Here is a 14,705-nt window from a genome sequence, read left to right as displayed (position 1 = left end):
TTATGAATGTTAGTGGGAGAGAGAAAAATAGAGAAATAGTTAAGATATAAACTGGGTTGACAATATGAAACTAACATTTTATAGGCAAAAAAATGATTAAATATTGATAATTTCATACTGTACAACCTAATAATATAATATATAGTGATAAATGTGGAGAACAATATACTAGGGGAAGTTAAATCAGAAGCATATAAAGGTTCATGTATAGGAGGGCAGCAATTTTAGATAGTGAGGGAAGACCTCACTGAAAAGGTAACATTTAAGGAAAGATCAGAAGGAGGTATGGGAATTAACCATGTAGGTATTTGGAGGAAATGCATTCTAGAAAGAGTGCAAAGGCCTGGAGCTGAGAATGTGCCTGTTAAATTCTAGAAATAGTATGGATGATATCATGGCTAGACCGGAGTGAGCAAATGTTATACAGCAAACTATTAACAGTGGTTATCTCTGGGATGGCATTTAGAGACTTCTACATTTTTCTGTATATCTATACAACATTAAGCGTACATTATTTTTATAACCAGAAAATGCATGATCTTTATATCTTTTTTTAAAGAAAATTTATGTGTGTGAGGCGCACACTGAAAATCTCTGAGCGAACACAGCTCAAACTCTAAAGTTAGATAAATCTGGATTCCAATTCTAGGGTTATACCACTTAGCACTTGTATGACCTTGGGCAAATTACACAATCTCTCTAAGTTTATCTGTAAAATGTCTAACAGTCCCTACCTTTTGGGAAGATTAAGTTAGATACTGCAGGTGGAAATTGCTGAGCATAGTGCCTGACACACTAAGTACTCCTTAAACAGTAGCTTTATAAAAATATATCGAACACCAAAATGGTAACTGCTTTTGCCATTATTAATTGTTGTCATTACAAAAGTGACATATTAAAATACGATACGGATATATAGAAAATCAAATGGAGAAGTCTATAAAAATATTCAAATAATACAGAAGCAAACAATCAAAAGTAAAATTCTCCCAATCTCAATTTCCCCCTATGGGTAACCGCTGTTAACATTCTGATATGAATCCTTCGGATCTTTTTCTATATATATTATAGGGCTTAGGGTTATTTACATAAAATGTAAATATGATATATTATAGGGTTTGGGGTTATTTACATAAAAAGAAGGTGAGGGATCATATATTTGTTCCAAACATTTTATTTTTTCCATATAACAATATCTCTTAGAAGGTATATCAACACAGTATTAGCACATTCTTTTAAATAGTTACACAGTACTTTATAATACAAATGTAAATATTTACGAAATTCAAACTATCACTAACATAATGTTTCAGTGAATGTCCATGTGTATCTTCATGCACAGGAGCCAGTTGTGTTTCTATACTAACAAATTTCTGAAAATGACCGGATCTAAGGGAGCACATTTCAACTTTTGCCCATTACCCTCCAAGGAGGTTACACCAATCAGAAGCCTCACCAACGGTACCCAATTATCCATACCTCCACCAGCACTGGGTTTTGGTAATCCTTCAAATTTTTACTAATTTTCTTGGTATTAAATGATTATCACTGTTGGTTTAATGTGCACTTTTCTATTATTAGTAAGACTGAGTATATTTTTATGTGTTATTGCTATTCATTTTTTCTATTTCATCCTGTAAATTTTAAATAGTGAATATATGTAACTTCCTAAGAAATGCAAAAATTTTCTATAAAAAATAAAGTTCATACTTTTAATCAATAGGTTTATATAGGACCTAAGAGTTAGAAGACTTTAGAGGATGAAAGGATGACTGAGATGTTTGAAACTAAGGTCTGGCGTAGTCCCTAGCTAGCACAGAGGAGGTAATCCATCGGAAGGAAAAACCAAAGGAAACAAGGCAGGCAGCCGGCCAGCCAGTGAGGAAGCTTCAAAAGGGTAGGTCAAGCTGGGCCTCAAAAAAAGTGAAGGAGGCATTCCACATAGACAAAAGGACATGAGCAAATCCACCAAAGGGAGGTATGAAAATAGCTGTGAAGCGCCGTAGGGAAACCGACCTATATAGAGCATAGAGTCTACATACAGGAGAAAAAAACAGATGTCAACTGTGAGAAGGCTTTGAATGCCAAGATAAAATCTTAGATCTGATTCAACAACTGACAGGCAAAATACACCGTAAGTCAGAGTGACAAGAAAAAAATGTAAATTAAATGATTAAACTGATAGATTTAAAGTTTGAAGCAACAGAAGCAGGGAGACAAATAAGACTAATCAAAATGAGGTGATAAAAAAGCCTAAATGAGTATGATGGCAGGATTAAAAGGTAAAGGAGCTTCTAAATTTTTAAACTACGCAACTTCCGAAATAAGGATAGTTAGCTAAATATATACATCTTTTACTTTCTCCCTACCCACCCTATACAAAGGAGAAAAACAATTTTACACAAGATATAAAACCACATGGATGAAAAAAATGGGAGGAAGAGCAATACATTTTTGGAACCTGGGTAAACTGCCTTGGTAGGCCCACAAGAACTGAATCCTAAGCCAGCAAGGAAAAAAGCAGAAAAACCAATTCAATTTACATACTGGAATACCCCAAAGTCTCATGAACTGGTGATTCCAGTGGGAGGTGGGAATAGGGCAAGCCAGGGCAGGAGGGGTGAATGAAAGCTAAAATAAATAGAGGATTGATTCTACATCTGTTTAAGCGGCAGGCAGATTCCCAGATCCTCTCCCTGGTTCCTTCCAGGAGAGAAACTGCCCTTCCTCCGCCCTGTCAAAGACTGCTTTATTCTCTGGAGTGTTAACCAGAGGTCCTCTAGTCTGGAGAACACCAGGCAAAGTCGAAAGCAAGGAAACCATACTGAAAACTGAGAAACTAACAGCAATGTATGCCAAATGGATGCTTCATTTTTCTCCTATTGTACTGGCCCTTCCCTGTATTCCATGTTTCTTCTTTCTTGGTTTACTCTCTCCTACTAGTAAAGCACATCGTCTAATAAATTCCCAAGAAAGAGTGTAAAGAAAACCCTGGATGTATGAAAATATCTTTCCTCTCCTTCACTAATTGATAATTTGCCTAGGTATGGAATTCTAAGTTGGAAATTATTTTGCTTCAGAATTTTAAAGGCATTGCTTCATTGTCTTCTACTTTCCAGTGTGACTACTGAGAAGCAAGACCAATCTGATTCCTGGAAAACACCAGGCAAAGTTGAAAAGAAGGGACCATACTTTGAACTGACCTTTTTTTTTTCCTCTGGAGCTTACAGGATAATCTTTGTATCAGATGCTGAAATTTCATGATAATGTGCCTTGGCGCGGGTGTGTTTTCATTCACTGGTCTGGTCCTTTCAATTTGAAAACTCTTAAATCTGGGATATTTTATTTCAACAAAAAGTTAGGTTAAAAGATATAAAAATGGCTGTCACTGGGAAGAAGAAACTGAGAGAAGGGAGCAAAGGACTGCTGTTTTTATAACAAATCATGTAAAATTAAGTCCTTGAATATATGCATGGATAATTTTGATTAAAATAACTTTAAACATTTGGATGTTTAAATATATCGATTTTGAATATACTTATATGGTTTAAAATGTTTTATGCTTTAATATCTTTATATGTTTAAAAATATATACTTTTATGCCAAAAAAAGACAGAGATGTGATAGCCAGATAAATACGTAAAAGAATCCAAACACTTCTAGTTGCTTAGCCTGAGGAACTAGAAAAACTGGGATAGTCATGAAAGATACAGAAAAGTTAGGAAGGGCAACAGAAGTGAAGGAAATAACAGTGGACATATGTATAAACAGTATGTTAAAGATTATTCAACTAGAGATGTCTTTTAAATAGATAACAATATAGAAACGAAGCTTAACTCAAATTTTACTAGTTTTGGAATTAAATATCCCCAAGCTGTCATGGCCTAAGTAAAATCAAGAGAAAAAGGTTTAGTTTCCTTGAGTGTTGCAATTTAATTTTTGAAGATCAATCACCATTTGGCACTGTGGAAATCTCTCTGGTTATTCTCTTAGAAGAAGGTCCTCATCCATAGCAGAGAACCACAAAAAACTTTCACAAAACAACCATAAAACAGCCTATTAATCTCATGTTAGCGGATTGTTGGAGTAGAGGGGTACGGCTGGAACACAAAACATAAACTGAGAGACCACTATTTCAAAACAACAAGAAAACTAGAGTTCCAAGAAAGCAGAAGTTATCTATTTCTTAATTTCTAAGAAAATAGTAAAAATTCAGCTTGGTACCACAAATCTAATAGCATAAAAAGTATGCAGATTAAGGGTCTTTATAAAAATGTTAATTGTATTTCAGTTGCTGAATTAGTAAAATATAAACACTTTTTCAAAAGTTTTTGCAATAAAATATAACAGTTAGCATCTTAATTTTACACTGCACTAATTCCTATTTCTCGGCATAGTTTTAAAACTATCATTTATATAGGTGAAAATGATGTGGGGAAAAATTTTTCCTAAATGTCAGCCTTACACACCCAAACAGTGTTCCTTCCCTTGCCTTCTACCATATTCTCCATCCACAATAAATGGTACTAGCACAAAACAGAGGTCTCTACTAATGAGAATACCAGAATGAAGGGAGGAAGAACCTACACGTGCACAAACTCATTCATGGTTCTCTGGTTTGAATACTGAATTGTAAATCAAATACCTAATCTCTTCCTATCAGCTCCTTAGCCAATGCATTACAAATCACACATGCAATTTAAAGTGCTCCTCAAAATTGATAGTATTCCATAGACAAGAAAGGTATGGCCTAAGACTTCATGGACCTACCCACCCACTCCTGTTTGTAGAATTAGTGAAAATTAATAGACTATGAAGAATTATCAATTCATGCAGAAAAAGGCCATCATCACATTAGAACTATATTACGTCAGCATAACTCTTAGAGAGTATAATCTTACTCTTCTTTTGATCCAGCACCATGTTAAGACAGTGAAAATACAAAGGAACCAGGTCCCCTGCAAGATATTATAAAGAGCCATCAATAGTCTCTAAATTATACTCTAAATACAATTAAAATGATCAAGCATTGTTTAATGCTGTGGATTAACATAAATGAAGCTTAGAGAGGAGTCAAATAATTATTTAAAAATCCTTTGCAGATATATGTAAAGATAGAACGTGAACTGTAGGGAAACAACCACCAGAAGAAAAAAAAAAGGTAGAAAAACTCAAAGAAATAGGTATGAGGTAACTAGTCCCTAACACGGCTCTAAGAAAAGAAAGTTTGACCACACAACAAAGACTTCCAATCTGAAAACCATTTACTTTCTTTTCACTGAGCACAGTACATTTCTATCCTGTGCCCTCATTTCCCAAAATGCAGCAGGCTACTAAAAGTCCACAGTACATCTATGATCTTTCTTTTGATGTAAGAGTAAAAGGAGACTTGAAGAAAGAAATACATCTTCTATTTAATTATAATGTGTTGAACATGGGATCAATAACGTGGAAGAGTTTTTCACAAACAAAAAAGAAATCTACAAAGTGCAGAAGCAGGCTGCCAAAGGACAACAAACAAAATCCACTGTTTCATTAGCAAGGATTCTGCACAAATACTTGCTATTTTTCTGCGTACAGATTAAAGCTGATATTGATCAGCTAATGAAAATGTGGTCAAGAGATTATCATTCTGGTTATTGTTGTTCAAAAAACAAAACAAAATAGAGCAACCCCACCCACACTGCTGGAAAAAAGCTTCTGACATGAACTGAACTTGTTTACCCAGGCCACCCACCTCTTAATAAGAGAAATGCTCTGCAACTTGACTAGGGTTATATAAGTATTTTGCAATGTGTTATCAGTATAAAATCTTGTTTATTTACTCCCCAGTTAACAGATAGAGGTTATTTTACTACAAGGCCATAATACCATGTTTCCCCAAAAATAAGACTTAGCCGGACCATCAGCTCTAATGTATCTTTTGGAGCAAAAATTAATATATGGTAATAGAATCTTTCCAATGTGATTCCATCACTCAGCACTTCCTGCACTGGAATTTCAGCCATTAATTTTATCTCCTTTTCCTCTAAAAAATTTGTTTAAAGATTTTAAAATATGATACTGACCTTCTTTAAATAGCTCTGTTCCCAGATACGTGGTGGGAAAAACTAAATTTCAGTGATTCAAGTGTAATAGCAAAACCTGGGTATTGCAAAATAATACTGACTTTCAGAGCCATGAAAGAAATCTAAATTTCAGCGTGGAAACAGCACTGAATCCCTTCCATTGCAGTATTTTCAACAAATTCACCTCTACTGCTTGCTTTTTTTTTCTTTGTGTGTTTTTTTAAGTCGATCAAAGACAGGAATTTCTAGGAAGGGATTTTATTTTGCAGGAGAATGGCCAAAGTCAGCAAGGCAAACGAGGACCCCTAAAATGAAATACTTCCTAGGGAAAAATAACTACAATACAGTGGAAAGAGGACTAGGCATTTGAAGACCTGCCTAAACCTGCTGCACTACTCCCCACTCCATCTCTTAGACGCGACTGGTTGTCTTTTTTAGTTTTTTTTGTGCTTTTTTTTTTTTTAACGTCCAAGCTCCCTCTTTAGAAAAAATGACCATTGAAAAATGGCAGGGCACTGAACTTGTCTCGATCCACACCGAACAGTATTTAAACTTGGGGTTCTGGATGCATGCTTGCTGTTGGCAAGATCTGCCAACCACTTCACAAACCTCTGCCCTCAGCAGCTAGACCCTAGAGGCACCTCTTCCAACAGAAACGCAAGTTTCAAAGAACAGCCCGGGGGCTGGGGGGTGTGGGGGGACGTGCAGGTACAGCCTAGAAAACCTGGGAGAATATACCGGTATTGAAAGATTTCTTTTAACAGCCATGGAAATCGAAACGTTTAAACATGTGGAAGTACCACCTTAACTAAACAGCAACGTGGTCCAGTGTTTATGAATCCAAAGTACTTTTAAAGGAAACCAAGAGCCTCTGCCCACAGTCCCTGGGCATCACGCAGCTCCAGTGGGCAGAGGGTTGAACGAGGGCCACACGGCCAGGGAGTGCAGGCCGGCCAGCCCCGTGCGGGCAGCAACTCCAGCAGGACTCGGGGAACCGAACCCTCAACTCCCACCGCCGGCTCCCTCCCTCCACCTCGGGTCTCCCCAGGTCCCCAGGGTTCGGCCCCTCCCCCAGGTCACTCCCCTCCCCCACCGCCCCCTCGTCGCCCCCGCGCGTCCCAGCGCCCTCAGCCCCAACTTCGGCCCCTCAGCCCTGGGTCTCCTCAGCTGCCAACCCTTTCAGCCCCTCCTCCTTTAGAGGCGCCCCAGTCCTCCGTCTCCTCACCGGGGTTAGCAGTAGTTGCCGCCATGGCCGTAGGTGCCACCGCCGAGGCACCCCTCCCCCGAGTGGGAGGAGCCGCCGTCACCGAACTGGGGGGGAGCAAGAGGGGAGAATCACTCCCCAGACGCGGCGCCCTACAGCCACCACTGCTACCGCGGAATCCAAGATGGCGGCCGCGGCAACCCCCACCGTCCCCAGACCCTAAGGCGGAGAGACCCCGCCCACAGAGGGGCGGAGTCAGCCCCAAGGCCAGCCTCCTTGGGGAAACCGACCAATGGAAACGCCAAATCGACCAGAGGCAGAGCTGGCCACTTAGGCAGCGGGTCCAGTGAAGGAGGGAGGGCGAGGAAGAAGTCAGCTGTCTCCCTAATCCCACCTCCTGTGCGTCAGAGGTCAGTGATGAGTGACGTCAGTGAAAAACTATTTTACTGAAAAGCTTCCTTTGGTGTTGGATGGCCCGGTTGGCCATTCTCCAGACGATTGGTTTCGTAAACCGTCTTTAGGGTGCTCTAATGCTTAAACTTCACGTGGTGATTTGTAATCCTTTCTATAGTTTCCTCTCTTTTAAGACCTTTGTCCCTGGTGAAAAAAGTTCAATAACTAATTTTTGAATATCTGCTATAGAACTGGTAGTACAAGAGAATCTGGGCGCTTACGGTCTACAAAAGGAGACATCGACAGCCAAAACCAGGAGGCAATATGTGAAGAAAGTGTTTTGATGGAGTGCAATAACTTCCTTTGGTCAAAGATAGGGATGTAGTAATGGAGTTTTAATAGGGAAGTGATAAGATGAGAACTGCACAAATTATTTTCTAATAACATAGGAATCATTGAGCACTTTGGGCGAGACACTGTCTAAACTGCTTTATATGTTGTAATCCTCACAACATTGTGAGGTCAATACTATTACTGTATTATTTCCACGTTGCAGATAAGGGAACAAAAGCAGAAGTTAAGCAGGGGACATCCAGCTAGTTAGTGGTGTGGAAGGCAAACCAAAGGCGTCTGATTCTGGGAACACGTTACAGCCATTCCTGTGTTTCCACTATAAGATACTACGTTCTCAGATGTTTTTCACAAACTGTTTAATATAAATTTAATTAGAATTTTAACAGAATTCCCATTATGCTGTTGTGCATCTTTGCATTTTATAGATTATATGTGTACTACAAAAATTACATTGATTCATTTCTCTGAGTTGACAGTATAGTTTAACCTCAGCAGAAGTAGTATAACATAATTGTATATTATTGTTTGCATTTGTTAGAATTAAAGTTTTATTTGTTACCATTTTGTTGTGTTGCATTTCCAATTCTCCAAAACGAGAAAAATCATCCACTCAAAAGAAGTACATTGAAACATAAGAAGTAGGGAAAAAGGTAACAAGTATTTCAGTTCAAAGTTAGGTGGTAAAGGTAGCTAATAATGCAGATATAGAATGTGAATTATTATGTACCTTTAAATGTGGTAAGTTCATCCAAGCAACAAAAAAAACAAAAATGTAACTAGGAAGTACAACTATGAATATCTGAAAATTGTATTTTATTGGGCCAGCAATCCATTTGTCCCTTGCCCACTACATCTTGACTATTAGAAAATTTTGTCAGTTATTCAAAAAGTCATCCAAGCTTTCAAATCATTTTTGAACCACATACAATAATAACCTTGCTGCCAAGTAAAATGTATTTTTCCAGAGTAAATGCAAAACAATGTTTTCCAGTATGAATAGGTGAATGTGTTGATAAAAAAGATCCAAGTTACACACCTCATTAAAAAAAATGATGAAAGTCATTTTGTTTCAGAGATGCTTGTACACCTAGCTACAAAGTTAATAACGAATGTTTTGCTTGGAGAAAGATAACAAGCTATTGGCCAAAAAATCCCTAATTAAATATCACAAAGAAATAATCATGGTATACAATACAAAAAGGCAATATCAGCCCTGTACTTACTAACAGATGTTTACATTCAAAGCAGTCACTGTTGGTATCTACACTATGAATCATTGCACAACATATACTCGTATGCAGTACCTAAGGAAAAATGCCCAGAAACTACCTATTTGGTTTATCACTTAAAATTCAAGTTACAGAAGAAGATATTTTTATTTAGAAAAAATGTCATTTAAAAAAGAATTATTTTGTGAGGTCTGAGAAAATCTGGAAAAGGTATCTTGGGATCAAAACTGATGGAGTTGTAGCTTTGGGTGTAGAAAGGGTATTATTCCTACAATAAATAAAAGGTCGGTCCACTTTCTGTTTTATTCAGAGAAATATTTCTTCTGATTTTGATTCAGCATAGAACAAAATAGTACAAACTGTAAATATAGTAAAATAGCAACCAGTAAGCATAATCTTTGAGAAGAAATAGGCAAATGATGGAAGACTACTTTTTCCACAACGAAGTATGGAGGCCAAAAATGGGAAAGGTACTTTCACAAGGTTATTAAAACAGACTGGAGTAAAAATCCCTTCTTTACTATACATATAATACTAAAAATACATACATTTTTTCAGATAGTAAGTTTGCCCTAATGGCTTATCTGAACAATATTTTCATTATTTTTATTAACCTGAACTTACAACTTCTAGTTCTAAATGCCATGATTTTTAAACTTAAAGTATCGGGATTTTGTCAGAAATCCAGACTGTTAGAGAAATGCCTTGACTGCCAAAAGTTTATTATTTCACAATACATGGTAGTTTTCTTCATCAAAGGAAAAAAAGTGAATGACGCATTATTGAACATATTTTAAACCACATCCAAATGTTGCAACTGAATGGGGGAAAAACGCTTTTCAGAGCAGACTACAACCCATGCAACTGAATACAGCTCCTATTCTCTCCCAAGTTGAAACATTGAACTTCTGAGGTGGCCTTATGCTCTTCTACTTAGGATCTCACAAATTACTGAAAACTGTCTTCAATTAGAAACTCTTCATGATACTAGACCTATGTTAAATTCAATTACAGTAGTTTCTCCTTATCCCCAGTTTTACTTTTCATGGTTTCAGCTACCTGCGGTCACCCGCAGTCCAAAAATACTAAAGGGAAAATTCCACCTCACTATATCTCATCACATAAGCATTCTCATCTCAGATCATCACAAGAAAAAGAAGGGTGCATGCAGTAGAATAAAATATTTTGAGAGAGAGAAAGAGACCACATTCACAAAACTTTTACTGTAGTATGTTGTTATAATTGTTCTGTTTTACTGTTAGTTATTATTGTTAATCTCTTTATAAATTAAATTTTATCATGGGTATGTATATGAGGTATGAGCAAACAATGAGGTGAATATTTAAATTTTAAAAATATATATTACAGTGAAAGACACATTGCCATTAATCCCCCTCAAAATACTCCCCCTCACTTCAAACACCCTTATCCCATAGTTCATGGTATATACAGACCATGGTATATACAGACCATGGTATATACAGAGTTCGGTACTATCTACGGTATGAGGCATCTACTGCAAGTCTTGGAATGGATCCCCCAAGGATAAGGGGGACTACTGTATTCAGAATTATCTGGTAGCCATCAAACACTCATTATACCAGACAAACTCATTGTAAATTCAGATTTTTCTAATTTTAGTAGGGAAAAAAATTAGGAAGTCGATTGTGAAGACTGACCTAGTTCATGTTTTCAGCTTACCAACATTAAAGTTAGTATTACTACTATGTTTTTTAAACTATTACAAGTTATTCTATTACCTTAATCAATTTTTTAAATAATGGTGATCCACAGAAGCACCAGTTTTCAGTGCTTCCAGATAGAGTTGCCAGATTTCGCAAATAAAAATACAAAGGTTGGCCAGTTAACTTGAATGTCAGATAAACAACAAATAATTTTTTAGAATAAGTCTGTTCCCAATATTGCATAGGACATATTTATGCTAGCAAATGATTTATCTATTATCTGGAAACGCTACTCCTGGCAGTTAGAATTTTAAGGAACACTGATCCAGGTTATTTTGGGGAGGCGAGAGACTGGAAGCAGGAAATCCACTTGGGTAAACAGCTATGCAGAAATCCAGAGGAGAAGTTTCAAGGACTTGACATAGGTCAATGAAACTGAAAAGGAAATGATTGTCATGAATAATGTTGTCACAGAATAATCAACAAGGCCTGCCATGTAATTGTATATGGAATGAGAGGAAGCTGGGATATCAAAGAAGGCGTTTAGATGATATCAGGAACAGAGGCAGGTGCTAACTGGAAGTTCAGATTTGTTCAGCTGAAGTTCAGTTGATGGATTGGTTGGTGGGACAGCCAGGTAAAAATGCTTATTAAGCATATGAAATAGGGCATCTGCCCAAAAGACAGGTTGGGCCCTAGACCTAAATTTGTGTATCGACTGTAAGTGACTGGTGGTTACAGAGAATAACAGCACCAAAGTTAAAAGAAGTAAGAAAAAGGACATAAAGAATACCTCAAAAACTGCTTGTTTCAGATGATGGAAGAAGGAAGAGGCAACCTGGAAAGAGCAGCACAGTGGAAGCCAAAGGAGTCTCAAGATAAAAGAGTTTGGGCAACAGCCTCGTATTTTCAAAAAAGAGGGTGAGCAAATCTAAGGAGAGTAGAGGAGTGGAAACCATAGTTCCAGTGAGTAGGAAGTGAACAGAAAGTGAGTAAATAGAGGCAGACACCACTAGAGTAAGACACCACTAGAGACACCACTAGGCAGACACCAATAAAGTAAATAGAGCATACACCACTTTTGCAAGAAATACAGCAATGACGAGAAAGTTATCAAAGGATACTGGGGTGGCAGACAGGTTAGGAGTGGGACTAGAAAAATATGTCTATAAACTGAGCTTGTGGAAAAGAGCAAATTAGAAATGCAAGAAAATATATGCGCCCAGGAAAAGAAGTGAGACTGGTCCGAGGGAAAACAAGGAGATAGGTTAGGGCTGCGTGAGGAAGTGTTACTCTCAAAAAAACCAAGGCACCCTTTTACTAAAAAAGTGCAGACATTTTGGAGTGGAGGGAGAGAAGTTGACAACTCTCATGTAATGGCTTTGATTCTCAAAGAGAAATAACAGGTGAAACTTCCACTGAGGATGAAAGGTAGAAATGGTGCTGGGTGTAGCAGTACAGCTGTAGGTAACTGGTTGAGAAGTGTATGAATGAAAAAGTGTGAATTGTCACGTGCTCCGATGACCCAAAAAGAGAAGGCATAAATTTTCATGACATTATGGAGCACTGTTATTCTTTCTCTGCCAATGCTCACACAGAATCCTGAGGAAAGAGAGTGAACAGAGCAGTTTATCCAGAATTGGAGGACTGATTGACAAATTAGGTCAATATTTTGGTGATGGAAGATTCTGGAACTGCAGAAGAAGCACAGTTTAAAAGTGTGTGGAAGGGGATGACACTGGTCAGAGAAACAAAAGAAGCCAGAAGAAGGTTTTTGGGCTGAGAAGAGAGATTAAATTCTGAAAGCTGATGTTGATTGTAGATTCAAAAACGAGGGAGCGAGAGTGGCACAGGACAGGAACTGGGAACAACATATATCACAAAACGTTATAAGTTAAAAAAAATTACATATCTTCAAATCAATAAATGAAACATGAGTAGCCTAATCAAAGAATGGAAAGGATAGGTACAGGAAATCTTCAAAAGATGTACAAACAATAAAATTCAAATACCACAGTAATCAGGGAAATGCAAGTTTTTAAAAACCAAGGTATTATTTTTTGCCTATTAGCAGGACAAATATTTCAGAGATTGAAAGTAACTATATTGGTGCTACAGTGAAAAAACAGACACTTTCACACCTCTTTGAAAGGACTGTGAACTGCTATCACCTTTTTAGTGTGTAATTTGGCAATACTCACTAAAATTCTAAATGGTCATATCCTACAAACCAGCATTTATATTTTTAAAGTTTTGAGGAATTTATCCCACAAAAATGTGCCCAGATAAATATGTACAAGGATCTCCATTGCAATGTTGATATAACAATAAGAAATCTGAAACAACTCAAATGCCCTGTAATCGAGAAAATGGACCACGGGTTATCTATGCAATGGACTCAGAAGCCAAGAAAAAAAATGAAGTGTCTCTAGATGTATTAAAATAGAAAGATGGCCAAGATATACTGTTAAATGAAAAAAACATAAAATAAGTATTATTTTATAAATAATAATCACAATAAATACAGAAATTAAAGCTGGAGAAATTCACCAAACTCTTAACAGTTTTATATATATATATATATATATATATATATATATATATATATATATATATATATATATATATATATCTGTAATGTTTGAATGTGATTTGACTTTATATTACATTTATAATTATTTTTTAAAACATATAATTTTGTTTTAAGGTCGATCACTAAATAAACGGTAGCTATTATAATGAGCCCAAAGCCTGGTTTTGTTTCAGGTTTTAGTTTTTCCTACTCTAGAAAGAAAGAGCTACTACACTTCCCTTCCCTCAGCTCTTCCACATAATTTCACACGGTCAAGAGCAAGAGACATTTGGAAACTGAAAATATGTTTTAATTGCTATATTTAGTGTTATTGGGGAAAATAAAAGTCTGAGGGCTGGGACTATACCTCATTCTCATTCTGTCTCCAGCACCTAGCACAGTGATTGAGACACATAGTAGGCACTCAGTAAAAATTTATGAAATATAGCACATTTTGCGGGAGAGTTACTTTTTTTTAAGGGGTGATATTTTGGAAATGTATCTACTTGAAAAAATAAATTTTGAGTAGATAATGTGCACAAGGTATATGATAATTTGAGGCCCTGAAGTGTGTTCTTTCAGAAATATTCTGTATATTTATAAGCATACACCACACACACACACACACACACACACACACACACATCTTATAGAAGTTTTTTTATAATGAACCAAATAAAACCTCAGAGGAAGAGTAGTCAATTTTGCATTGGAGGTATATATACACATGTATAAAAACTAAAGCTAAGTGAAATTGTTTTGACGTCTCTGATTCAAATGTCCTAAGCAAATTCTTTTTGAGGAAAAGGGGAGGTTTTTTAGAGCTTCATTGATCTTGTTGGCAAGCAGTTCTCAAACTTGAGTATACATCACCGTCACCTGGAGCGACTACTGAAACCACAGATGCCAATATATCCAAAGTTTCTGATTCATTAAGGTGGGGATGGGGGTCCAAGAATTTGCATTTCTAACAATTTTCCAGGTGACACTGCTCATCCACCCAAAAGCCCACGACTGGCTCATCTTCTCCCACTGTGTAGATCCTACTTAGAAGACATCACTGGAGCGATTAACCTTGGCTGCCCCAGACCTGGCAGAGTTGTGGAAATATTCTTCTACTGATCTAGGCTCCAATTTAATCTCATGGGATCACTTTCTCACTCACTATAGGAGTGTCTGAAACTTGATCCTGTTTTAGTT

The 14,705-nt window shown here is 37.0% G+C and overlaps 1 protein-coding gene across 4 annotated transcripts in view; it reads right to left on the bottom strand.

Moving 5' to 3' along the window:
• The window catches only part of ARNT (aryl hydrocarbon receptor nuclear translocator), a 54,226-nt gene extending 46,765 nt beyond the window's left edge, over window positions 1–7,461 (bottom strand). For all 4 annotated transcript variants that reach the window (XM_081025780.1, XM_081025781.1, XM_081025782.1 and 1 more), the window contains exon 1: window positions 7,294–7,461. In XM_081025780.1, coding sequence (XP_080881906.1) covers window positions 7,294–7,318 — 25 coding nt within the window. In that variant the 5' untranslated portion in view covers window positions 7,319–7,461. The remainder of the gene's footprint in view (window positions 1–7,293) is intronic.
• Window positions 7,462–14,705: the final 7,244 nt, after the last annotated feature.

Source organism: Rhinolophus hipposideros (assembly GCF_964194185.1).
Source record: "Rhinolophus hipposideros genome assembly, chromosome: 19".
In the NCBI taxonomy this organism is placed as follows: domain Eukaryota; kingdom Metazoa; phylum Chordata; class Mammalia; order Chiroptera; family Rhinolophidae; genus Rhinolophus; species Rhinolophus hipposideros.
The sequence above is the reverse complement of the archived record's forward strand: the minus strand, read 5'-3'. Positions and strand labels throughout refer to the sequence as shown.